The 26,757-nt window shown below is 39.6% G+C and overlaps 1 protein-coding gene across 9 annotated transcripts in view; it reads right to left on the bottom strand.

The window, feature by feature from the left end:
- The window catches only part of TSPAN8 (tetraspanin 8), a 250,353-nt gene that overhangs the window by 1,094 nt on the left and 222,502 nt on the right, over positions 1-26,757 (bottom strand). For 6 of the 9 annotated variants that reach the window (XR_013830424.1, XR_013830425.1, XR_013830426.1 and 3 more), the window contains 7 exons: positions 23,217-23,351; positions 19,788-19,871; positions 14,551-15,179; positions 6,693-6,833; positions 6,123-6,213; positions 1,238-1,340; positions 688-754 (listed from right to left, as the gene is read on the bottom strand). Coding sequence is in view for 2 of the 9 variants with exons in the window: in XM_079936326.1 (XP_079792452.1) it covers positions 15,126-15,179; positions 19,788-19,871; positions 23,217-23,351 (273 nt within the window). In the remaining 7 variants the exon portion in view is untranslated. Of the gene's footprint in view, positions 1-687; positions 901-1,237; positions 1,341-6,122; positions 6,214-6,692; positions 6,834-14,366; positions 15,180-19,787; positions 19,872-20,646; positions 20,719-23,216; positions 23,352-26,757 lie in introns of those variants that run through there. The other 3 variants (XR_013830429.1, XM_079936326.1, XM_079936327.1) reach the window with 3 other exon arrangements.

The following is a 26,757-nucleotide window of genomic DNA, read 5'->3' as shown; positions in this document are numbered from 1 at the left end:
AAAAATACTAATGTTTCACTCCATAGCAGAAATTAAACCACAAACTCTAGAGGTGGGTTTCAGAGTCTTTAGATTTTACGGTTTTCTTGGTAATTCCAATGCGTAGCTGATTTTGATAACAGTTACTCTGATATTCATTCATTCACTCAATTATTCAACAAGTATGTATTGACTACCAATTATGCCCTGGGACTACTCTAAACACTGGAGATTCAGAAAAAACTATCCAGAATGGCTGGAGGATGGTCATCAAAGGTCACAACTGATGTTGGACAGAGTGCAGGAGCTGGGTCTTGCAGAACCTTGAAGGACTTTGCATTTTATTCTAGGTGCAATGAAAAGCCATGGGGTGGGAAGGGAGAGGGTTAAGCAAAGGAGTGACATGATCTGACTTATATTTTTAAAAGATTATTTTGACTGTCTCCTTGGAGAATATCATTAAAATGAAATCAAGTCCAAGGACAGAACAAACCATCAGTTTGGGGAACAAAACAATAGAAACTATTGGACACTTGCTTTTATTACTGGTTTTGTCTTAGACCAACTGAGTGGTATGCCTGCTGTTTTATAGTCATCATTCCTCTGGGCCACGTTTGGATAAATTACTGCAGCACCAGTGCACTTAGTGAGCTTCCAGTGTTCAGAGGAGACTGCATATGACTTCCTCAGCTACTAGATAGAACTCACCTTCCGAGCACAGCACACATTTCTCATCTTGATTGTGCGTGACTGACTGCTTCCCAGCCGAGGCATTCTCTCAGTAATAGGAGGATAAAAAGAATCTAAGTGATGACTCTTCCCAGCTGAGGCTTTATATGCTCATAGCCTAACATCTTCTCTTTGCCAAATACTGTTCGAATTATACGTTCATTAAATGATGTCACGGACAGCATCATCTTTCTAATCTTTGCAAAATGGAATTAAATATTTACTCCATTATATCCTTAAAAGCACTTTAAACTTTAACTATTTAAAAAAAATGTTTAAGATATGTATTATTGTGATTATAAGAAGAGTAAGCCTCCAGCCTAGCTTGGTTCTATTTTTATCCTAATTACACTTTAGAATGATAATTAAACAAGATATCTAGGCAAACTAATTTTAGTTGGCTGCCCAGTGAGGATACATTTACTTACATTTATCTACTACGTTTATTAGTCATTAACTTATGAATAAGTAAGTAGAAAGACAGTATGTTACTTAAGCAGTGTGGTCATGCCCTCCAGCCCCCAAATACCTCCTTTTAAGCATGGTGCCAAAAATACGAGACATTCATTTGCTTGGGTCTCAGTCAAGTATTCATTTCATTTTGTAGAGCCCTCAGCTTTATTTTCTAACACCTTAAGAGATAAAGAATAGCAGTCAATTAAAAGCAAAAAATGCACATGAGGCTGAAACATCAGTCATAGGCTCTAAGTGTATGGTTACAGGGTAGGAGGAGCAATGGAAAAGAGGGCATTGGAGAAAGATTTCTGAAAGAGAATGTAGAAGAGTACAAAAGAATGATATTTCTGACTTCACAGTTATGTCCAAGATGATCCCTATAGTCCTAGACTTCCATTGTGAGTCAGAGCATAATGTTTCAATTCTTAAAAATATTAGCTTTTCTTTTCATCTGCGCCACCCGTTGATAAGATTACTAAGGGAATAAATGGAATTATTCTTATTTCCTGAGCTCTTTATCCCCTCTCAAAGGGTCAAGTTCCTAGAGGATGGTAATAAATGAACCATGATAGAGCAGTTTGTGGAAATTTTTACTTGACCTGTAACTTAGCTTTATAAATAATTCTAAACAGCCATAAAATGACTATGCTTGAAAGATAATTGCTCGTTGAGGTAACAGAAAAACTCTCTCCATGCAATTCAGCAAGAATATAATATCCAGGACTTCCCTGGTGGTGCAGTGGTTAAGAATCCGCCTGCCAAGGCAGGGGACACGGGTTCAAGCCCTGGTGCAGGAAGATCCCACATGCTGCGGAGCAACTAAGCCCGTGCGCCACAACTACTAAGCCTGCGCTCTAGAGCCCACAAGCCACAACTACTGAGCCCGTGCGCCACAACTACTGAAGCCCGCGTGCCTAGAGCCCGTGCTCTGCAACAAGAGAAGCCACTGCAGTGAGAAGCTCACTCACCGCAGCGAACAGTAGCCCCTGCTCGCCGCAACTAGAGAAAGCCTGTGTGCAGCAACAAAGACCCAACGCAGACAAAAATTAATTTTTTAAAAAAGAATATCCAAAAAAAGGCTCTCATTTAAAATTATGTTTTCTAGCTATTATTTTTGTATACTTTGCTAATTATATAACTTTATTTTTAGAAAGTATACATTTCACATATTTTAAAGGAAGAGGAAAAAATACTGTTCCAGGATGTTTTTTGTTTTTTGTTTTTTTTTTTTTTTGCGGTACGCAGGCCTCTCACCATTGTGGCCTCTCCCATTGCTGACCACAGGCTCCGGACGCGCAGGCTCAGTGGCCATGGCTTACGGGCCCAGCCACTCCATGGCATGTGGGATCCTCCTGGACCGGGGCACAAACCCATGTCCCCTGCATCGGCAGGTGGACTCTCAAACAATGCGCCACCAGGGAAGCCCCATCCCATAGACTTTGGATCATCGTGTTTTCACTGTTGTTTGTTTCTAGGTAGTTTGTGATTTCCTCTTTGATTTCTTCAGTGATCTCTTGGTTATTTAGTAATGTATTGTTTAGCCTCCATGTGTTTGTATTTTTACAGATTTTTTTCTGTAATTGATATGTAGTCTCATAGTGTTGTGGTCGGAAATGATACTTGATACTATTTCAATTTTCTTAAATTTACCAAGGCTTGATTTGTGACACAAGATATGGTCTATCCTGGAGAATGTTCTACGAGCACTTGAGAAGAAAGTTTATTCTGTTGTTTTTGGATGGAATGTCCTGTAAATATCAATTAAGTCCATCTTGTTTAATGTGTCATTTAAAGCTTGTGTTTCCTTATTTATTTTCATTTTGCATGATCTGTTCATTTGTGAAAGTGAGGTGTTAAAGTCCCTTACTGTTATTGTGTTACTGTCGATTTCCCCTTTTTTAAAATAATTATTTTTTTAATTTTTGGCTGCATTGGGTCTTCACTGCAGCAGGCAGGCTTTCTCTAGTTGCAGCGAGCAGGGGCTACTCTTCGTTGCAGTGCACGGGATTCTCATTGCAGTGGCTTCTCTTGTTGCAGTGCGTGGGCTCTAGGTATGCAGGCTTCAGTAGCTGTGGCATGCGGGCTCTAGAGCACAGGCTCAGTAGTTGTGGCACACCAGCTTAGCTGCTCCGTGGCATGTGGGATCTTCCCAGACCAGGGATCGAACCCATGTCCCCTACATTGGCAGGCAGATTCTTAACCACTGCACCACCAAGGAAGTCCCTCAATTTCCCCAAATGCTGTTAGCATTTGCCTTATGTATTAAGGTGCTCCTATGTTGGGTGCATAAATATTTACAATTGTTATATCTTCTTCTTGGATTCATCCCTTGATCATTATGTAGTGTCCTTCTTTGTCTCTTGTAATAGTCTTTATTTTAAAGTCTATTTTGTCTCATATGAGAATTTCTACTCCAGCTTTCTTTTGAATTCCATTTGCACAGAATATCTTTTTCCATCCCCTCACTTTCAGTCTGTATGTGTCCCTAGGTCTGAAGTGGGTCTCTTGTAGACAGCATATGTACGGGTCTTGTTTTTGTATCCATTCATCCAGTCTATGTCTTTTGGTTGGAGCATTTAATCCATTTACATTTAAGGTAATTATCAATATGTATGTTCCTATTCCCATTTTCTTAATGGTTTTGGGCTTATTATTGTAGGTCTTTTCTTTCTCTTGTGTGTCCTTCCTGGAGAGGTTCCTTTAACATTTGTTGTAAAGCTGGTTTGGTGGTGTTGAATTCTCTTAGCTTTTGCTTGTCTGTAAAGGTTTTAATTTCTCTGTCAAATCTGAATGAGATCCTTGCTGGGTAGAGTAATCTTGGTCATAGGTTTTCCCCTTTCCTCACTTTAAATATGTCCTGCCACTCTCTTCTGGCTTGCAGAGTTTCTGCTGAAAGATCAGATGTTAACCTTATGGGGATTCCCTTGTATGCTATTTGTTGTTTTTCCTTTGCTGCTTTTAATATTTTTTCTTTGTATTTAATTTTTGATAGTTTGATTAATATGTGTCTTGGCGTGTTTCTCCTTGGATTTACCTGTTTGGGACTCTCTGTGCTTCCTGGACTTGACTGACTTTTTCCTTTCCCATATTAGGGAAGTTTTCAACTATAATCTCTTCAAATATTTCCTCAGACCCTTTCTTTTTCTCTTCTTCTTCTGGGACTCCTATAATTCGAATGTTGGTGTGTTTAATGTTACCCCAGAGGTCTCTGAGACTGTCCTCAATTCTTTTCATTCTTTATTCTGCTCTGCAGTAGTTATTTCCACTATTTTATCTTCCAGGTCACTTATCTGCTCTTCTGCCTCAGTTATTCTGCTATTGATTCCTCCTAGAGAATCTTTAATTTCATTGATTGTGTTGTTCATCATTGTATGTTTGCTCTTTAGTTCTTCTAGGTCTTTGTTAAATGTTTCTTGTATTTTCTCCATTCTATTTCCAAGATTTTGGATCCTTTACTATCATTACTCTGAATTCTTTTTCAGGTAGACTGCTTATTTCCTCTTCATTTGTTTGGTCTGGTGGGTCATTGCCTTGCTCCTTCATCTGCTGCATATTTCTCTGTCTTCTCATTTTGTTTAACTTACTGTGTTTGGGTCTCCTTTTCGCAGGCTGCACATTTGTAGTTCCCGTTGTTTCTGGTGTCTGGCCCCAGTGGGTGAGGTTGGTTCAGTGGCTTGTGTAGGCTTCCTGGTGGAGGGGACTGGTGCTTGTGTTCTGGTGAGTGGGGCTGGATCTTGTCTTTCTGGTGGGCAGGGCCATGTCCGGTGGTGTGTTTTGGGGTGTCTGTGAACTTAGTATGATTTTAGGCAGCCTCGCTGCTATGGGTGGGGTTGTGTTTCTGTCTTGGTAGTTGTTTGGCATGGGGCGTCCAGCACTGGAGCTTGGTGGCCATTGGGTGGAGCTGGGTCTTAGTGCTGAGATGGAGACCTCTGGGAGAGCTCTTACTGACTGATATTATGAGGGGCTGGGAGGTCTCTGGTCATCCAATGTCTTGAACTCAGCTCTCCCGCGTCCGAGGCTCAGGCCTAACACCAGGCCGGAGCACCAAGACCCTGTCAGCCACATGGCGCAGAAGAAAAGGGAGAAAGAAAGAAAGACAAAAAAAATTTTTAATAAATAAATAAAATTTTAAAAAATTTTAAATAATAATAATAAAAAAGAAGAGAGTAACCAAACCAATGAACAAATCCACCAATGAAAACAAGCACTAAAACCTAAACTAAGATAAACATAAAAATCAGAGGGACTTCCCTGGCGGTCCAGTGGTTGAGAGTTCGCCTTCCAATGCAGGGGGTGCGGGTTCGATCCCTGGTAGGGGAGCTAAGATCCCACATGCCTCACGGCCAAAAGAACAAAACATAAAACAGAAGCAATACTGTAACAAATTCAGTAAAGACTTAAAACAAAAAAATTCAGAAACTAATCAGTCACAGACAGCAAACCCCAAGTCTACAGTTTCTCCCAAAGTCCACCTCCTCAATTTGGGATGATTCATTGTCTATTCATGTATTCCACAGATGCAGGTACATCAAGTTGATTGTGGGGATTTAATCCGCTGCTCCTGTGGCTGCACAGAGAAATGTCCCTTTCTCTTCTTTGTTCGCACAGCTCCTGGGGTTCAGCTTTGGTTTTGGCCTCACCTCTGCGTGTAGGTCGCCCTCAGGCATCTGTTCCCGCCCAGACAGGATGGGGTTAAAGCCGTGGCTGATTAGGGTGCTCTTGCTTGTTCAGGCGTGGGGGCGTGGGGGGAGGGTATGATAGTCATAACCGGAACGCGGGGCGAGCCTGCGGAGGCAGACATTGCAACAGCCTGAGGCGCTGTGCGTTCTCCAGGGGAAGTTGTCCCCGGATCCCGGGACCCTGGCAGTGGCGGGCTGCACAGGCGCCCAGGATAGGAGGTGTGAATAGTGACCTGTGCTCGCACACAGGCTTCTTGGTGGTGGCAGCAGCAGCCTTACCATCTCATGCTCGTCTCTGGGGTCCACGCTGATAGCCACGGCTCGTGCCCGTCTCTGGAGCTCCTTTAAGCGGCGCTTTTAATCCCCTCTCCTCACACACCAGAAAACCAAGAGGCAAGAAAAAGTCTCTTGTATCTTTGGCAGCTCCAGAGTTTTTCCCGGACTCCCTCCCAGCTAGCTGTGGCACACTAACCCCTTCAGGCTGTGTTCACGCCGCCAACCCCAGTCCTCTCCCTGGGATCCGACCTCTGAAGCCCGAGCCTCAGCTCCCAGCCCCGCCCACCCCGGCGGGGGAGCAGACAAGCCTCTCGAGCTGGTGAGTGCTGGTCGGCACCGATCCCCTGTGCAGGAATCTCTCCGCTTTGCCCTCCGCACCCCTGTGGCTGCGCTCTCCTCCTCGGCTCCGAAGCTTCCCCCCTCCACCCCCCGCAGTCTCCGCCCGCAAAGGGGCTTCTAGTGAGTGGAAACCTTTCCTCCTTCACAGCTCCCTCCCACTGGTGTGGGTCCCGTCCCTATCCTTTGTCTCTGTTTTTTCTTTTGCCTTAGCCAGGTACATGGGGAGTGTCTTACCTTTTGGGAAGTCTGAGGTTTTCTGCCAGCGTTCAGTAGGTGTTCTGTAGGAGTTGTTCCACATGTAGACATATTTCTGATGTATTTGTGCCAAGGAAGGTGATCTCCACGTCTTACTCTTCCGCCATCTTGAAGGTCCCCCTATCAAATAATGCAATTTTAAAACAAATATTCTTTCAACTTATGCAGTGCTGTATGTCAATTATATCTTTAATAAAACTGGAAATAAAGAATCTAAGCCTAATAAAAATTAAAAATATTCTTTCAAATGGGCATTGTTAGGGAGCTATTCTTCCCCGTATCTGATATTTCTTCCATATTCAGGGAGCTCTGTTAGTTTAACTCTGGAAGGCTCTCTTCATGCCCTTCTCAGCCCCTCTTCAACACCAAACTATCCTAGGGGCCTCCCCTCCCGAGGGAGGTAGAGGGATTCATCTGATGGTAAATTGGAGATGAAGAAACTGGGCTTAATTCCTCCTTTTCCCCTTTGGAAGCCAGCAAGTGTCTCAGATAGCTCACTTCATAGCCGGATTTTATAGTTTGTGAAGTGTTATCTGAAGCCCAACTTTTGGTGTATGTGCTTTGACACAGAAATAAAATTGAGAGTAGAATTTATAGACCCAAATAACACATTAAGAGTATTCTTGCAGGGCTTGGATTCATGGACAATGGACTTGAATGTGTGGGGAGGGAATGACCCTCTGGCAGATCATAAAGCCTGACTTACACTGTGCCAGGAGGGGGTTTACCACGGTGTGATTGGAATTTAACTGCTGCAACTTGACCTTGGCAGGTGATTCCTACTTTTGGCAATTTTGTCCACAGGCTAGTGGCTGTTTCATACAGGCAGAACTGTGCACATGGGTGGATTCATGCAAGTCTTTGGACCATGCAGGCCTCAGCAAAGGCATGGGGGTGGGAGACCTGGGGTGGGTTGAAGAGGTGCAGTTCTCATCTCAGGGAAAATGTGTGCCATTAGCCCACCCTAAGCCAAATGCTGGAGGCTTTATAACACAGGCTGTTGCATTTTACTCCACAGGCACACCTGAGGCAGAGACTCAAGTCTAAAAGACAGTCATTCCACATTAGACAGTAGAAAAAAGAATAATGTTTGCTGCATTCAATGCAAGACTCTCGAGTCCTTTCCATGCTCCAGAACACTGGGGACATAATAGCTATGAATTATCAGAGCCAGTCTTTACGAAGGCAGAACTTGATCAGCTGCCCCAAATTCACTCTGAAATAAGGATGAGATGGAATCTATGGAAGGCCTAATATTGAATTTATGAAGTTTGTCCACAGGCTCAAGAATAGAAAATATTTAAGAATTATTGGGTGTGTTTCAAGATGATCCCATTATTGTAGGTGGCATGCAGGTGCTCTGAGGGAACATGTTTGAGAAAATTTATGAAGTTCAACACAACAGAAATAGGTACTGTGGAGCAGAAACTGGTTCTCACTGGACTCCTCTAAGTACATGGTTCGCAACTGCACAGCACATATAATCATCAATTAATTCAAAATCTCTAGGGATAGGAGCCAGGCATTGGTATTGAGATATCAACTTGGAATAAAGTATGTATAAAGTGCCTAGCCTTGAACCTGGCAAATAGCTGGCATCTTCTAGATAGATATTGGTGCCTGTCCCAATTTCCTCCTCTACACAATGTGGTCTTTCCTTTTCCTAGGATGACTGGGTAAATTACCCAAAGAATTTAAATGGTCTTAGCAACACTTTTTCACAACAGGTAATCCAACACTGCAGTTTAAATCCAGCCATCTCAGAAAAGCTTATTTGAACAGTTATTTTTCTTTGAAGACTTAGTAGTCTCATAATCCCAACGTTTTTCCTTCTTTTTCCCCTTCCCTGAACTAAAAAATACAAGTTTCTCAGTTCTTTAACCAGGACACACATCACTACCAACCATAAAGATATAGGATAATTACATATAAGAGTAATCTGAGCAGTAGGGAAATAGAATTTCTGCTTTGTATGTTTCAAATATATGCTGTTTCCAAGATATTTTTAGACATTTTATGGCTGGATTCTTCCCAGGAAAGTTGGTTCTTCCATCAGAAATTTGCTCTTTCTATCTAAGGATTTTCAGCTCTTTGGAAAGTACTTTCCAAAGTCCAGAATTTTAAACCACTGAGGGATAATTAATGAGGATAAAAAAGGTATTGGGGGTTTAGCCAGCATCGCACAAAGCCAGGCCCACAGCCTGACAGCTCCAGCTGCCAGACCCATGAGACTTTGCTTTTCCCAGGTCAACAAGGATTCACCGCACCCTAATGCTCATTATACACATTTGATATTCATTTTGTTTCTGAGTACTTATTGGGCTTAGTTTTCTTGACTTGACTGTCTCTAGGTTAAGATTTTTTTTTTTGGTTATTAGAAAAAAGAGGTCCGATTGCCAGTTATGACGGCTTCCAGTTATGAACTTATTAACGATTTCTTGCATGTTTATAACATTCCTGACCATTTCCATTTCAAATTTTGCCATGACCCTTAACCTGTTTTGCACAATCACAATTTCTGCAGAGAACAACATGTTTTGTTGGAATCACTTGAAATAATGTCACAAATTACTCTTGGAGATATCGTGAGCCAGGTGCAATGTCATGTTCGCCTCGTTTAGTTATTGCTCTTGGCTTTGCCGCAACTGATGCTCAGATTGTATTAAATAGACATGACTTATTCGGGTCTCACCTTACCGGCAAAGCTGACTGAGCTTTCTCTCCACTTGATGTGTGCTGTTTAACATCACGATGATTCCTGGATTACATCCCTTTTCATTTACTGTCTGTCATTCCATGCGGCTCACTTCCTGGCTCATTATTCCTTCTCTGTCTTTTTGTTCCATAACTTAACATGATCGCTGGATAGCAGTCTTGGAAAGAGAGTCTGAGCAGATTTATCATTCTGTGGAGGAGCTGGTGTCAAAATCCATTTCAAAAATTCAGATCTTTGAAGATGAATTCCTTGATGGCCCCAAACTTTCTTTGAAGTGTAAAGAAGCTTCATAATCAAAACCAAAACTCGATAAGTGAGTATTGAAATGCTAATGCTAGGTCAACTTATTCTTATAATGATGGTGATATTACAGCTACTAACGTTTATTATGTACTAACTGTAGTGTATGTTCTAAATATTTTGCATGCATTGATTGCCTCATTTAATCTCACAACAGCCCTATAGAGATTTCTTTTCATCCTTGGTTTTCAGATGAGGTACAGAGAAAGTAATATGTCCAAGATCACTCAATGACCAGACAGTGAAGCCATGTTTGGAACTTGAACAAATCTGATTCCAGATTCTATAGCTCTTAACCACCACCTAGTGTAACAGAAAGAGGAGATCAAAGTGGTACTAAACAAACTCTTCTCAGGAAAAAGGACAGGATATTTTCATCTTCAGGTATCTTTTGGAGTCAAGTTAATTGGTTGTAAGTCATAGGACCTGTCAACTTTCATTTATGAATATGGCAATTTTAATGTCTTTAGAAACGCAAGCACTAGTTCTTATTCTTTCATTTAATAAACATTGGTTGGATAAGCATCTGTCAGAAGGTACCATACTATGTGTGGGTAGTACATAAAGTTAAAAAAGACACATTTCTTGCCGCAATTGTTCCCCAAAAGACTAAAGCAGCAGGCATGAAAACAGAGGCTTGAAATACAGAGTGATACATGTTATGATGGGGGCGTGCACAAAGCATAAGGCTAAAGGAAAGGAGGCCACTCAAGCTGGGTTTATGGCATCATGTCAGCATACTCTGATGTTCAGGTATTACCCTCAGCAATTTAGCTCCTCTGGAAAGAATCTAAAACTGTTTCTGTAACAAATCAGCTTTTTTCCAAGAGATATACTACAGTGTTGTGTTTTAAGAATGTAAGCTGTGGAGTCGGGGTAGTTGAATTTGAATCCTGGCTCCATGAACTTTGGGCAACTTACTAAACCTCCCTGTGGCTCAGTTTCCTTATCTATAAAATGAGGATAACAATTTTAATAATGGAATTGTTGTGAGAATTGAATGAGTTAATACATGTGAATTCCTTAGAGCATTACCTGACATATAATACATATAATACTATATGTATTAAATATTTTTACTATAAATAAAAATATTGATAATCTATGAAAAATCTTTATAAACTAAGAATGGATAACTTTCTTCAAATGGACCAGGTATTATTAATGAGCCTCTAATATATTCTAGGAACCTTGCCAGGGTGTGGGGAACAAATTCAATTTAGGGGCTCAGGAATACTCCAGAAGCTTATAATAAAATGGAGGCAACAAAAAAACTAGGCAAAATACATTAGAATAAGTGATATTTAAATATAAAGTGCTATGGGAAAATGCAGATGAATGGAAAAGATTAATTCAGTCCTGATGGATCCAGAAAAGCTTCACTGACATTTGAGCCAGACCTTGAAGGAATCCAACTAAATGATTACCAAGGTCATTCCTGGCATAGGGAGCAGCATGGAAAAGATATGAAGAGATAACAGAAGAAAAGAAAGTTGAAGGCTCATGAGGTGCTACTGGAGCAGTGTCTGGAGATGAGCCGGGAAGAGGGGGATTAGTTCTTACTAAGAGCCTTGTAATCAATTCCAAACTTGTGAGCGAGTAATATAACATGATAATATCTGCATTTTAGAAATATCATTCCTCTGGCACAATGGGCAATGGATTTGAAGACAGTATAAAGTAGAAAAACTCATCAAGAGATTGTTGCAATGATCTTAGAGAGAAGTGATGATGACCTGAACCAGGGCCATGGCTAAGGGAAGAGGAAGAAAGAAGATACAATAGAAGTATCAACAAGGCAGAGTGACAAGCTAGACATGGTAGCTAAAGAGATGTACTGTAGGATGTTTAGCAGCATCCCTGGCTTCTGCCCACTAGACACCAGTACCACTTCCCCTCTGCCCCAGCTGTGACCACCCTTCAGACATTGTCAAATATCCCCTGAGGGGCAAATGGCCCCAGGTAAGAACAACTGCTCTAAAGTCCTCTCTATCTCTAAATTGCTTTGAATATTCATCAAAGCAGAAAGAATCCAGGAAACTTCATAGAATTTCACATGAAAATTTTAAATCTTAGTTATACTTTCCACAATTTTCATACCCTTTAATCAAAAAGTTCAACACCTGTGTGCTTGCTCTCTAAATCTCCAATTGCTATGGCAGTCTTCCCGGTCTGCTTAGTCCAATCCTTGCCTATCTCAGCTTTGCTTTGCATCAGAGGAAACTGCCTTTCCCAGGCTCCCTTGCTTTCTGGTGTCCAGGTGAGGTCAGCCAACGGAAGGCACTGTCAGAAGACTGGAGAGCAGAAGAAGGAAGAAACCATGGCACGTCTCCCTTTCTCTGTTCTGACAGTAGCCACTGAGTCACCTTCGTGGCTTCTATCCCTGCTAGACAGTCCTTCTTCTGCGTCCCTGCCATGGTTCCATCTTCCACCAGATGGCCTTAGATCCTGGGATCTGGTAACATTTTCTCTGTCCCTCCAGGCCTACGAGTGGTAGCAACTTCCTACTGTTGCTAATCTCTGGTTTACCTTGCCATCGCATTTGACTTCTTACTTCTTCCGTCACCTACCTGTGCAAGCAGTTGCTACAAACTAAACTGTGTCCCCCCTGCACCCCAAATTCATATGTTTGGGCCCTAACCCTCAGTGTGGCTGTATTTGGAATAAGGAAGTAATTAAGGTTAAATGAGGTCAAAGGGGGAAGCCCAGATCTGACAGGATGTCTGTACTTTTAAGATGAGACACTAGAGAGCTCACTCTCTCTCCCTGTCATGTGAGAACGAAGCAAGCAGGTGGCTGTCTGCGAGCTAGGAAGAGAGCTCTCACCAGGAACTGAATCTGCCAGGACGCTGATCTTGGACTCCCAGCCTCCAGAACTGTGAGAAGATTCATTTCTGTTGTTTAAGCCACCAGTCTGTCATATTTTGTTACAGCAGCCTGAGCTAACTGAAACAGCAGTTCCCTGTGTTATACTTCCATTATTTGTAATGGCTAGAGAGGTTTTGTTTCTCTGCCTACCCTGACTGACACAGTTCTTTACATCATTGATACCATAAAATCTTTACCACGAACGATCTTAGTATGTGCCTGACTATGCAAAAGGCATGTTCATATTCATTTCCTAATCTATTTCTTCCAAAAACTCTGTAAGGTAGGGCAAAATGATACAACATAAGGAGCACAAGTTCTGAGTCACTTGACTCAGTCACAACTCCTCTACTTACCAGCTGCATGACCCAAGAAAAGGTAGTTAATCTCATTAGACCCTGGTAGCCTCCTCTATTAAATGGGTCTAATAATAGTACTAACCTAAGAGGGTTGTTCTGGATTAAATGAGTTACTCTATGCAATGTACTTACAATATTTTTAGGCATATAGTAAGCTCTCAATAAATCTAAATATTATTTTTAGCTACAATTTATTGAGTGCCTATTATGTGCCAAGCCCTGGGATAGGTACTAGGGACATAAGGACAAATAAGAAACAATCGATGTCTTCAAGGAGTTGCAGTATAATCACAGAGGCAAACACATAAACAGGTAATCATAATAAAATATGGCTCCTTTATTAACAGACATATTCTGGGAAAGCCAAATAGAGCACGATCCACAGACAGGGTTTGAGAGGCAACTGTCAATGTCTGAATCCCAGTTCTGCCAATTACTTATGGTTTGGCTCTGGGCAAATTACCTAACTCCTCTAAGCCTCTATTTTCTCACCTACAAAATAAGGCTAGTAGTAGTATCTACGGCATATGGATGTGGTGAGAAGAAACAGATAATACAAGTAGTTTCTGGTATAGTTCCTGGAAGATGGCATGCTCAGCAAAGGATAGTTATATTTGTCATGAATAGGGAGCAGAGAATCGGGTTGCCTAACCTAGCCCAGGGCTCCCCCAAGTTCTTGCTCCCCACTGGTTCCTCTGATCTATTTCATCTACTTCCTCTTCCTCCTCAGAAGAGGCGGCTGAGTCTATCATACTTTTCTACTATGAGTATAGATTAATATAGCCACTTATAAAATTTCTCTACAGACTCTATGAAATCTAATTACAGTATATGTATACAAAGCAGTTCTACTCCTGCATGTCTACCTAGAAATGAGTACATACGTGTACCAAAAGATGCAAGCAAACCCAACGCCCATCAACAAGAGGATGGAGAAATACACTGTGATATATTCATATAGCATGGGATACTACATAGCAATGAGAATAAACTAAAGTGACGCAGAACAATACAGATGACTCTCACAGACAACATGTTGAGCAAAAGAAGCTGGAGTTCAGACTTTACTTTCTATTTAAAGAAAGTTCAAGAAGGAGTAAAATAAATCTATGGTCATAGAAATCAGAAGAAGGGTTACCTTTGGGGAGGTATTTGCTGAGAAGGGCAGTGGTGTACTGGTAAATGTTTCACAACCAGCACTCCAAAAAAAGCCCTGATTTTATAGAATTTGCCTATTTCTATGATGTAAATACTTAAATACCCCCAGTGTGGTGGATTTCAAGTTACCAACTTGATGTCACTGAGCACGAAGTTGGGAAGAGATGGATATGTATATAGTCTGCTCTGGCACGTCGGTGAGCTCCAACTCCAGCCGCCCCGGGGGGTAACATGAAGGGGTGTTCTGGTGTGCTGGAAATGCTCTATATCTTGATCTGGACAGTGCTTGCTATCCAGGTAGTGAATACTTAAGATTTGTTCACTTTATTGTGTGTATACTATACCTTGATATAAAGTAAAATGTAAAAATGCCTGTGAGAGCTACAAAGGGAAAAGCACTTAGAACTATTTCCCAGAGGAAGATTCAGAGACGTACCAGAGATTCAATGGCTGGAAAGGCAGCATTCAGATCTTCTTGTCCTCACAACAGAGAGAAAAAGAAACACTATTAGTAGACACTGGCATAAACAGGAGACAGGAGACGGTGACTCTTTTAGCTGGGCCACTCTCAACCTTCCAACACGAGGCTTAATTCGATCTTACCACCAATGGTTGATACATCACGCAAGACAGAGTGTTGCTTCTGAAAAGCCTAGACGCACTGCCTTAACTAACTATGGTCCTGTTACTTAGAGATTATTATTCCACTGGGTGGCTCCAGATGAATGCTTTAAGCACAGTACCACCTGAACACAATGATCAGACAGGAAAAAGCATCAATGTAAACAATGTTACTTTTATTTTGAGGCAAAATGCACATTCATCTAATTTCCTTGTGTCCCTGAAATCTTAAATATGTTCAACATGACTGGAAGATCTCTGTGATCTAGCTAAATGACACATTTTAATAGGACAGCTGCTCTTAACACAGCACTCATATATTTAAAGTTACAAATCCAAAACAAAATTTTAAAGGGGTTTGACCGATGATGACTTGACACATCTACAGACTTATTTCTTCCTGATCTGGCAGTACAGGACAATAGAAAGTATCAGACCAAGTACCTAGAAAATAAGAGGATTAACATGGAATTTAAAGTAAAACACTAGAGATATTATAAATAAAAAGAACATTGTATGTGAAAAGATTCTGGCTACTGACAATTCGAATGTTATTTATCTAAGTCATCTCTCTTCCTGGGAAATTAGAGACTCTAACATTGAGAAAACGCTCAGTATTTTTGTGTTTCAATCAGGGTTTTCAGCTAGCAGTCTGCCTCTAACTGGCCCTATTTGATTGTGCAGTAGCAGCTGTCACTGAAGCAACCCACCCTTCTGGAATACACACACCCTTCTGTAGGGCATGGCCATGGAACTCTGGGGAACTCAGGCCTCTGGGTCTAAAGATGCCTACTGCTTCTATGAAAAGCTTATAATCATCTGGTTTAGATCATCCACATAAAAATCAAGGAGTCTAGAATTTCTCTTGCCATATTTTTAGGCATCGCCAAGAGGAATGAAAGAAAAAGTAACCCTTTTCTTAAAAAGCTTCTAAATTGAAGGGGAATGGCATCATTCAGGAATTTCCTTTGAAGTGAAAATGTACAGCTGAAAATCTGGGGCATAATTTCCATCTCCTTAAGTGGCTCTCCCAAGAATGAGGGACCCCAGCACTTGCCCTAATTGGCTCTGAAGTTGGTGAGTGGCATGCTGCGGCTTTGATGTAGAAATGACAGAACCTGTGTGTATTGCAGATAGAAAGTTTCCTCTCCACCAGCCTCCTCTGAGGGGAGTCAGGGAGAGGATGAGATGCCATTTATGCTGAGTCATCTCCAGCGCTCCTACTATACGGAGATGTCCTGCTTACTAATTCTTTCCCGGAAATGCCTCTCAAATGAGAACTGCTGCCCAATATTTTTTCCTTCAAAAAAAAAAAAATACTGAGGGACTTCCCTGGCCATCCAGTGGTTAAGACTTTGTCTTCCAATGCAGGGGATGAGGGCTCGATCCCTGGTCGGGAGCTGAGATCCCACATGCCTCGTGGCCAAAAAACCAAAAAGAAAACAGAAGCAATATTGTAACAAATTCAATAAAGACTTTAAAAATAGTGCAAGTCAAAAACTCTTAAAAAAAAATATTGACACCAATTCTTTGCAAAAATAATGACTTTCATTCAGAATGTTCTAAAAGTCATTCTTTTTGAATGGCCGGAGAAAATGTTACAATTTAGTCTTTTGCTTTGGTCCCAAGCCTTAAGTCTGGGAGATGAGTATCAGGAAAGAATCACGAAAATGGGCAAAACAGTGGGATAAGGCAGCTATCATCTTTCACTGTCACATCTGTGAAATAGAAGCCCAGCTTGCATCAGCAGACTAGACAGTTAATACCATACTTTCTTGCATTTCACTGCCTCTGAAAAGAAAATGTATCATTGTTCGTAAAAATAGGTAATAATTAAAAGAGATTCATCCTATAGTAATGTATGCTAAGACTCAGGATAAACTTGCTAAGTAATGTACACGTGCTCCCCATATTCTGAAGCCATCTAAAAAATGTAAAATTATTTTTTCTCTCTTTTAACTGCTCCATTCCTGGGACCATTCCTGGGTCCATTCCTGGGACCTCCTGTCAGGATAACTTTTATCCTACAAAGTGGTGACTATCAGTGTCAATGGCTTTTTTTTTTTTTTTCCCTTAATTAAAGTGAGGAGAGAAAGTGCTGATCATTTTTTGTGCTTGTAAGTTGCTGTAGTCAAATAAGGAGAGATATGATCGTCTGGTTAATGCAGAATAATGAGAATTCCAGTGTCTATAGATAACATTTTCTTACAAAATAAAGCATTTTGCATAGATTTCTAGCATCCTACCTGAGAAGAATCCCTCAGGTATATGTTCTTAACAAAGCCTTGACAAAAACCATCGGCCATTCCATCAGAGCCTATGCCTAAACAGACTAACGCCAATGATGTAAACGTCAGAGGGTGGGTGTTTTCATATGATATTTTTCTATGGAGATAGTTTTAAGTGTATTTTCTGCAGGGAGATATTTGCTTTGTTTGCTTCTTAAAAATATTTATTAGAAGTGTTTTTCTGTCTATATATCTTTATGTTTTCTTGAATTTGAAGTTGGGGAAAAGAGAATGTAGATGGGCCTAAGTGTTAGGCAACCAGTATTAAGACTGTAAGACAGACTGATGGACATTTTTTGGATACGTTTTTATAGAATAGCTACCTTTGCTATAGACTATTTTCAAAGCTATTTTTTAAAGTAAAAATGAGAGGGGATACCAAATGATTTTTCTTTCTCTTCAAATCCCAGAGGGAGGGCAGATTTTCTATTGAGAGAGTGAATGAAAAAAAAATTTCAAACAGTTCTTTGAATCAACTATCATATCTACATAAAGTCTACAAATCACACTTAACTGGCATAACTTGAAATGGTTATAGTTTGTGATATTACCATGTAAATTCTATACCTAAAAATTCCTCTATGAAAGGTTTTCAGTAAGGTATTTTCATATATATATATATCTTTAGAACAACCAATAGAATATCTAAATATATAACAAATATATATATGGAGTATACCAATTTCATAAAATACTGAAATGCTATTCCTCTTGTAATCTTATTTTCCATCAGATGTCTTTAGATTCTTGGCAACGTCTTTGGCTATGATATGAGAGACATCAATCTTCCCAGCTGATTATGTCCTTTTTTCCCCAGCTTTGCTTATGAGAAGCTTCTTAAAAGCATCTGTGGGTTGTGGCCAAAGTCAATTGTCTGAATTTGAGTCTAAGATGGAATGTGACACTTATATTGACACTTACATTGAATACCTCAATTTTTTTTTAATAAATTTATTTTATTTTTGGCTGTGTTGGGGTCATCGTTGCTGCATGTGGGCTTTCTCTAGTTGCGGTGAGCAGGGGCTACTCTTGGTTGCAGTGCGCGGGCTTCTCATTGCAGTGGCTTCTCTTGTTGCGGAGCATGGACTCTAGACGCAAGGGTTTCATTAGTTGTGGCACACGGGCTCAGTAATTGTGGCTCACAGGCTCTAGAGCACAGGCTCAGTAGTTGTGGCGCACGGGCTTAGTTGCTCCGCGGCATGTGGGATCTTCCCAGACCAGGGCTCAAACCCGTGTCCCCTGCATTGGCAGGCAGATTCTTAAACACTGTGCCACCAGGGAAGCCCTGAATACCTCATTTAAAGCTGGCTCATTTAAAGTCTACTTTACCAACACATGTGTGTGTTTTAGTTTATGGATGTGTGAGTACATATGTGTGATTGCTCACTTACATCCACAGCCATTAACTCATATTTCTAAATTAGCATAAACCCAAAATTAGCATAAACCCAAAAGAGTTTATGCTCTTTGTAGAGCATAAACTCTACAAAGCAGAGAAACAAAGGACATTTTACAGTGGGTAGAACTGACAGAAACAGACCTAATGCACAGCACCATTTGACTTTGGTCATATATCAGACATAAAGGAAGACAGCCGCATCTACCAACAAAAAATTCTACATATTTGGACGTATTCGTTTGGGCTACAAGGAGGTCATGTTTAATAGCCCAATTTGCTTCTCATAGTTCCCGCCCTTTCTCTTATGGTTGGCTGAGAAATTCCACCGGTAACCTAAATGACCACTTAGGACACTAAATTGCTTCAATCTCAGCTGAAGTTACTCTCTGACAGTGATGTGGCACAAGTAAGAGGTAAAAGCTACCAGAAAACCCAAGGAGAACGTTGTACAATATTTCATGAGAGTGAAGTAAAACTCACTTAGCTGAGCAAACCAGCCCGCAGAGGCGTTAACTAGGGGAGACACCTAACATCGTTAGGATTCTTGCCAAGGCCCTGACGTGGACTGGTGAGTGAATTTGACTCACTTGATATCTAAATTAGCAAGATCTGGGATGATTACAAAAACACTTCCCTGAAATAGTTTTATTTCATCTTTTTGCCAAGAATTTCAGGCCACGTTAAAAAAAAAAAATCCTTCTGAAAACACCATGCCAGAAGAGTCTAGCAAGATAAAAATCCTATACAGCATTTTTTTTTCAAAGTCAATAATCAAATTGATGAGAGTAAATGCAGAAACCTCAAGCAGAGCATCCTTAAACACTTCTCCAAGTGAGTCCATAGTCCTTACAGTGAGAAAATCAAAGTCAACTGTCTAGTTTTTAGAACTTGTTAGATTTCTCTAGACTAGAATAGCAGGAAAACAGTTCTCCACACTCTTGAGTTCAGTTTTTATTTTCTATTTCAAAATCAGAAGGAGGGATAAAAACTTGTAAAGCTTGTGTTTTTATTTTGTTTGGTGCTTCTTCTAACTTCAGGAAACATTAACCCTTGTGCTAGTTTTCAATGGGAAAAGGATATCTGGGACTAAGAACTGTGTGGAAATTAATTCAACTTCTTCCCCCAGGAGAGAGATCATTCAGAAATAATAGCTTCTGCTCTGCCAATTTCCTAAGACGATAATCCCCTCCCCAGACCCAAGGCCAGTAGAGGCAGATGCTGGGCCTTGGGCACTTGGTACCCAGTGCTTTTCTGAAGCACCTGGTTTTTATTTGGCTCTTAGATTTGTTAGAAAAATTTGTTAGAAAAATTAATGAGCAAACAAGGGAATAAACAAAGAATTAATAATGCAAGATAATACTATACCTCAACAGCTGCCAGTCCAAACGCTAGTCCAATAACTATGGAAAGACTTCTTGAAAATAAGCATCTTATCAAAGAAAAGCATGACTGTTAAAAACATTAAAAAATTACCTTTAGTCAAATTTTGACCTTATTTTAGTACAGTACAAATATTTATTTTTTGGGCTAACTTTTTACATTGCTATCAAGGAACATACTCAACAGAAAGGAATTGGATTATTCCCGCCACTCCAAGCTCCTTCCCCGCTCCGAAAGGTTATAACTGTTGTGGTTTGTTCATACATTAGGAAGCATTTGAGGAACAAAGTTTTGCTTCAACTACCTAATTACTGAATCTAGGGCTATTTAGTTATAAATACTCATTTTATCCTAACTTCTGATTGTTCATTTTAGAGCTGTTATCACCTTGACTGTGTATTTTTTAGGTTTGTAACCTGCAGCAGAGAGTTCCCTCGTTGAGGTTTCAGCTAATTATAGTGTAGATTTTCATTTTTTTAATGATTTAAAAATTTTTTATTTATTTTTTGGCATGTTGGGTCTTCATTGCTGTTCGTGGGCTTTCTCTAGTTGCAGCGAGCAGGGGCTACTGTTCGTTGTGGTGCGCAGGCTTCTCATTGCAATGGCTTCTCGTTGCAGAGCACAGACTCTAGGCACGCGGGCTTCAGTAGTTGTGGCACACGGGCTCAGTAGTTGTGGCACACAGGCTCAGTAGTTGTGGCTCACGGACTCTAGAGTGCAGGCTCAGTAGTTGTGGTGCACAGGCTTAGTTGCTCCGTGGCATGTGGCATCTTCCTGGACCAGGGATCGAACCCATGTTCCCTGCATTGGCAGGTGGATTCTTAACCACTGAGCCACCAGGGAAGTCCCTACATTTTCATTTTTAAAACAAAGTTTTTTTCAAAAATCCCTTAATATGTGTCAGGGTTATTTTTACCTTAAAAAGGAAAAAAAATCATTATGTCCACGTTATGCTCTTACTTTAGACAAAAAGAGAATTTAGAAATTTGTCTCTCTGCCACATTTTTAAACATTTATTCAAACCAGCATGAAATTTCAAGTTTAACATATTTTAGACCAGACCTAAAAATTTCAAAAATTGTAAATTATATGAATAATTTTAAAAATGGAAAAATAATATACAATGTAATAGTGTTATTGTCTGTATTGCCAGAAAATATATCATCCCTATGATGGTCTTATATGTGCAAAGGGCTAACAAAATATTGCTATTTGTTAAATAAAATAAAAGTTCTCCATGAGGTTAAGACAGTCTCTTCCCCTTCATTCCGAATGTAATGGGTTTCTCCATTCTCATCTGATCCAAAGTGGTAAACATTAGAGGAAATTATTACATCATCTAAGATTAACTATGAGATTAATGGTATCTACTGAGTCACATTCATTATATTTTAGGGGTTTTCTCCCCCTCCCCCTCTACATAACCAGGTTATCTCGGCAAAAGGGAGGGGAAAAGAGAAATGTGAATTATGGACATTCCAGATTTCTTGTTTTTCCAGACTTCTTGCAAGTGACACAAGGCAGATGGAAGTCTTTCATGAATTTATGATCTTCCTTTTGGGAAACTGGTGCAGCTATAAGTCTATCTTCAGCTGAATTATGTATGAATTTGGAGGGAATATCTATTATTTTTCAGAATAATGCTAGGGCATTTCAAAATCTATCCTGAGGAAACACATCTTTGAGTTGAACCTTTAACAGGACACAGAGAGCAATCTACAATTTAATTTACTAATTTCCTCATTATCCTAAGTGGAAACTCCATTTGTTTACATCATAGTTATTTCCCCTCCTCCTTGTGGATATTGCGTCACTAAAATTACATAGAGAGGAGGAGAGCAGGGAGGAATATAAAAATTAATAATGAAAACTTTTAGTGATAATTACTTTGATGATGAAAAGACATGGAAGCTCTGTAATCTGGTAGATAACTTCCCCCCCATGTGTTACTTTAAATACTAGTAACAGCAATTTCCCTTCAGAACAGTCTCCTTTATTTTGATAAAATTAGTAAAAGGGATGTGATAGTCAACAGGTGAGACATTTCCCCTGAGATACTTCCTATTTCCTAATATATAATTAACCTCAGTAGCCATTACTAAACCAATGCTAGATTGAAATATTCTTTAGGGATTACAGAAATTAACTCACTGAACTATAATAGCTTTCATGTATCTCTCTCTCATCTAGCCTATAATCTCCTAGAGGGTCCACAAGCATGTCTGATTCCAGCAAGGGTCTGTCTGACACCTAGTAAGCAGTGAAGAATAACAGCAAATAAATGAAACATTAATATCAACTGTCATTTCTGTACACTTCCCTTCCAGGCAGAAGGAACAAATTATGTAAAGCCCTATGGTAAGAGACATATCATGTCCTGCAGGAAGCTGTATCTTGAACCCCAAAGACTGAGTTAAATGGGGTCCCATCATATCCTGTGCCTGGTCCTATCCAAGAAATACCAATAGTTCACTGGATTGAAGTTGCCTGCTTATCTTTCTCTCTTCCCTATTAAAGCATTCACTCTGTGAGTGCAGACATTGTGCCCTGTTTAGGAATGGATCTCCAGCAGTTGGTGAAAGGCCAGTACATAGGAAGTGGTCAATAAATATTTAATGAATTAAGGAATAATAAGAAATATAACATCCACATATTAACATTCGCAAGTGACATAAATATGTCATCTCTACAACACATGAAAGACAAACCTAAGTTTTTCTTTTCTTTTTTTTTTTTTTTTTTGGCTGCACCAAGTGGCAAGTGGGATCTTAGTTTCCAGACCAGGGACGTGCCCGCAGCAGTGGAAGCACAGAGTCGTAACCACTGGACCACCAGGGAAGTCCCCCAAGTTTTTCAATTGACTTTAAAGGCATGAGGCAACTTCTCAATTGGAGCAGTAATTAGGCAAATTGGTAGGTACACTTAACAACCAGAGCGGAAACCTCTAAAGCCCAAGTTATTTCTTTACACCCAATACAATTACTTGAGAAAGAGAAACTCTGATTGGAAAAAGAAAGCTTTACTTTGAAAATTAAAGTGAAAATATAGATTTCTAAGACCTATGTTAAAATAGAAAAATAGAGGAGGATAATGATTAAAGTCACCAAAGACAGGACAAAATAAACTTTTATCTGTTAGCTTGTACTTTGCCTCCCCTTGCAGTAGAATGTTTCTTTGATCTACTAAAGTTGAATTTAAATGATGCCAGACTCATAGAAGAAATAAAATACTTTCATTTTTATATCTACTTTTATCTTTAAATAAGGATTTTTTTTTTAATTTGGGAAATTCCTGGGACTTTTATATCATGATTCCCATTGTAATTGCTGCAATTTAATATTTTGTGGAGACTTTCATTGTGGGAAAAAAAAAACAACAGAAGCACTTACTGTGCCAAATTTGATTTGTTCTCACCTGTTTGTAAATAGTTTTTCCATCATACTTTGTACAAGAAGAATCTGATGCACTTGGACATTCACATGACTTGTAATAGTATTGAAAATTATTTCCCCAATCAGAAGCTCCATTGATCAAGCCACAACATTTTAACTGTTTGATGAAAAGTAGATATGAAAAACAGTCACGAGAGAAGACAAAAACATTGTCAATACATTGAATCACATTCTTCTGAAACCACTATTAAGATGTTTCTTATACTAGCATATCGTATAAGTCACCTCACTTAACTCCCTGAATGAAGAAACAAAAATGAAGGAATCTTCCATTTTGGCCTTCATGTTAATGAAGGAAAAAATAGAGTTTCAGATGAAAAAGTCTGAAGAACTTGGAGAGAATATAAAAAACTCACCTTCTAGTTTTTAATGAAAAAAGAGAGGGGCAGAATCAGATTTATGCTTCTTAGGTCTTAGAAAAGAAGCTTCCAGAGAGTTCATGAGAGAGTCAAGGTCTCTTTAAAGAACTTTTACTCAAAAAAGATGAGAGGTTTGAAAAGTGAAATTTCTATCTCATGACCTTTGATCACTTTTGGAGGAGAGGGGGAAAAGAATGAGAGGCATCTCAAAGGCCAAAGAAGATGCTTAGTGGACCTTCCATGAGACTGAATTTTACACGGACATCTGTAAAACAGCTAAGGGGTGAAAATGATGAATGAAACTCTTAGAATAATGTCGGGAAGGTTAAGGCTCAAAATAAACCAAAACATGGGGAAACACTAAGGAAAGTTGTGATCATGTTTGGGGAAGTAAAACAAGAAAGGGATAAGCCCAATGACTCAGAGTAATGGCACATAATATTATTAGATGAAAGAGAGAGGTCATTATCTCATCTTGCCCTATTTGCTTTAATTAGAGAGAAAACTTCTCATGCAGAAAGGTAGAAAAAAACTGAAGAAAATAGAACCAAGACTGGGTGTTTTTCTAAGGCTCAAGTGCATTGCAATGGTAGGCTATTGAAAGGACTTACACTTACTGGCTGGTGACCACGTTACCCATGTTACTTAAACCTCTCTGTGCCACAGTTTCTTCATCTGTAAAATACAGATAATAAGAGTCGCTAATGATAGTATCTAATTCATAGAGTTGTTGGAAAGATAAAAATAGAATACCCATGTGAAGATATGAACTGTTTAGCTCAATGCCTGGCTTGTAGAAAGTACTCAACACGTGTTAACTGTCATCATTGTTGTTTTTGTTTTGTGTTTATTGTTGTTGTTTCCTTTGTGCTCTAACATGAACATGATCTGTTCAACATTGATATCAGTACTTTAGATAACATTATAGAAAGTGTCTTTTCAACTCTGTAGTTGATACAGAGCTGGGAGTGATGATTAATACATTGGAGAACAAAATGGAGTTCCAAAAATAGTTCAAACAATGGACTTAAACTAACAGGTTCAACTGTGGCAGATATAAAGTCTTGTGCTTTAGGTCAAAGATTTACTTGCACAAATGTATGACTCATTAGACATTCACGTGACAAAGAGCTGGAGATTTCTGATGGTCTCAAGGTCAATCAGTATTAGCAAAGAGAGTAATCTTGAAACAACTTCCTTTCTTGTTTCCATGGTAGACATAATTAATTGCTCACTCTTTCTAATTAAATAATCTTGAATGATATTGATATAGACACTCCAGATCAAAAAGAATATGTCCCACTATATACACTCACAGATCAATCCATTTTTGGAATACAGTATTCCTTAGGGAGGTATAGAGACACACTTACAAAAGACAGAGCAGGAGGTAGAAAGGCTAAACTTGGTATAATATCTAGTCACCAGATCAGATGTGGGAGCAGCTGGGGAAGAGGTTGGTCAGGATGCATTGAAAGTGTGATAGCAGTTGGATGAACAAGGCACTGTTCAGTGAATGATACAACAACCTCTAGACAAGTAGTCATCACTAAGAATTCAAGAGAGGCACATTCCACTAGTACGTTAGCAGAGAATTTCTGTGGGAATTCCCTGAAAACCAAAAAGAAAGCCACTTAATACCTACAAATTGTCTATGTGTGATGGGGCCCCAGGTCACCTAGCCAGAGTCTGGGGTAGGATTCTTCTTCCAAAGAGGCATTACTAAAAAAAAAGAAAAGAAAATCCTTGTGGATATACATTTAAAACAAACAAACAAACAAAAAAAGAATAGACAATAAAAGAGAACCATAGTCCTGGGAACCCAAGGAGCTTCAGGCACAGAATTTGTGTACAAGAGCAGAAGTAATTCAGAATTCTGCTACATCAAACAGAACATTTAAAACCCTATGGTTGGCACTAAGCCCTTGGATACCAGGGACAACGTGCAACAAGTGTGATGCAGGACCCAACCCAGAGACCCAGTGGTTACCTGTAGTACATTTTGCCCTAGATCAGCAAGCAGGGAAGATCAAGGATGCTTGGTCCCACCCAGTGGAGAAACTGAGTTGCCTAAATTCTTCCTGCTTTTAAACTTGGATTAATCTGGACTCTAAAGTGGGAATAATCCTGGAGGAGAGAGGATCAAGGAGTACAGCTCTGGGGGAGCTAGGAAAAACACAACACAGAGGAAGTTAAACAGAGACTAACTCGTATCAGGTTTCAGCTCCTGGAAATGATGCTTTAAGCAGAATTTTTACAAGCTGGGGTCTATCCAAATAGGAACTGGGGAATGCTCTGGGAAAAAATGTCATCTGATAAATAGTTCAAGAAACAAGTTCAAAATCAAAGCTTTTAAAAGTCATATGAGAAGCCATTTTCAAAGAAAAAATTGCAATATGTAGAAGTAGATTTTTTTTTCCTCTGAAATTCCAGAAGGAAGAACTAAGACTAAATGATATAAATTCTAGGGAGGAAGATTTTGTTTCAAATTAAGAAAGAACACATTAATCATCAGACTTAGATGTAAAGGGAATGGGATGGAATGGGCAAAAATGGGCAAACTTTTAGCTCTTCAATATTTAATTAGAGGGTGTATGAACATAAACATAAAATACTTCAATTAATGAGAAGTCAGGTTAAATGTCCTGTAAAATCTAGCTCCCCTCTAAGACTAGGAGGATTTCTATGACATATGTGAAATAAATGCTACACGTAGTTAATATGATGGAAATTCTGAGTAAAGAAGGTGTGGTTGGGAGGAGTTTCACAGAGCAATACTTTAGTCAAACCTCAAAGCACATGTAGTATTTGTAAAGAAAGAAAAGTAGTAAGTACATTCCAAGGATGAGGAATGATGCAGAGGCAGGAAGGCAGATTTGTTTAAGAGATCCTGAGAAGACAAACCTGGCTGGACTAGAGTGCTTCCTTCATGGAGTAGTATTTAGTAAAGTTAAAATATTAGGTAGGATCCAGATAGTAGAATACCTTCAATACCTGCCCAAACTTTGACTTTACCCTGAAGACAGTGAAGTAGCCAAAGTAAATACATACACACATATATACTGGAAGGGCTACTGTACTGCTTAGAAAGAATTAGTGAGTCAGACAGATCTGTATTCAAATTCCAACCCCATCACTTGTTAG

The sequence above is a fragment of the Stenella coeruleoalba genome (genome assembly GCF_951394435.1).
Source record: "Stenella coeruleoalba genome assembly, chromosome: 11".
In the NCBI taxonomy this organism is placed as follows: domain Eukaryota; kingdom Metazoa; phylum Chordata; class Mammalia; order Artiodactyla; family Delphinidae; genus Stenella; species Stenella coeruleoalba.
The sequence above is the reverse complement of the archived record's forward strand: the minus strand, read 5'-3'. Positions and strand labels throughout refer to the sequence as shown.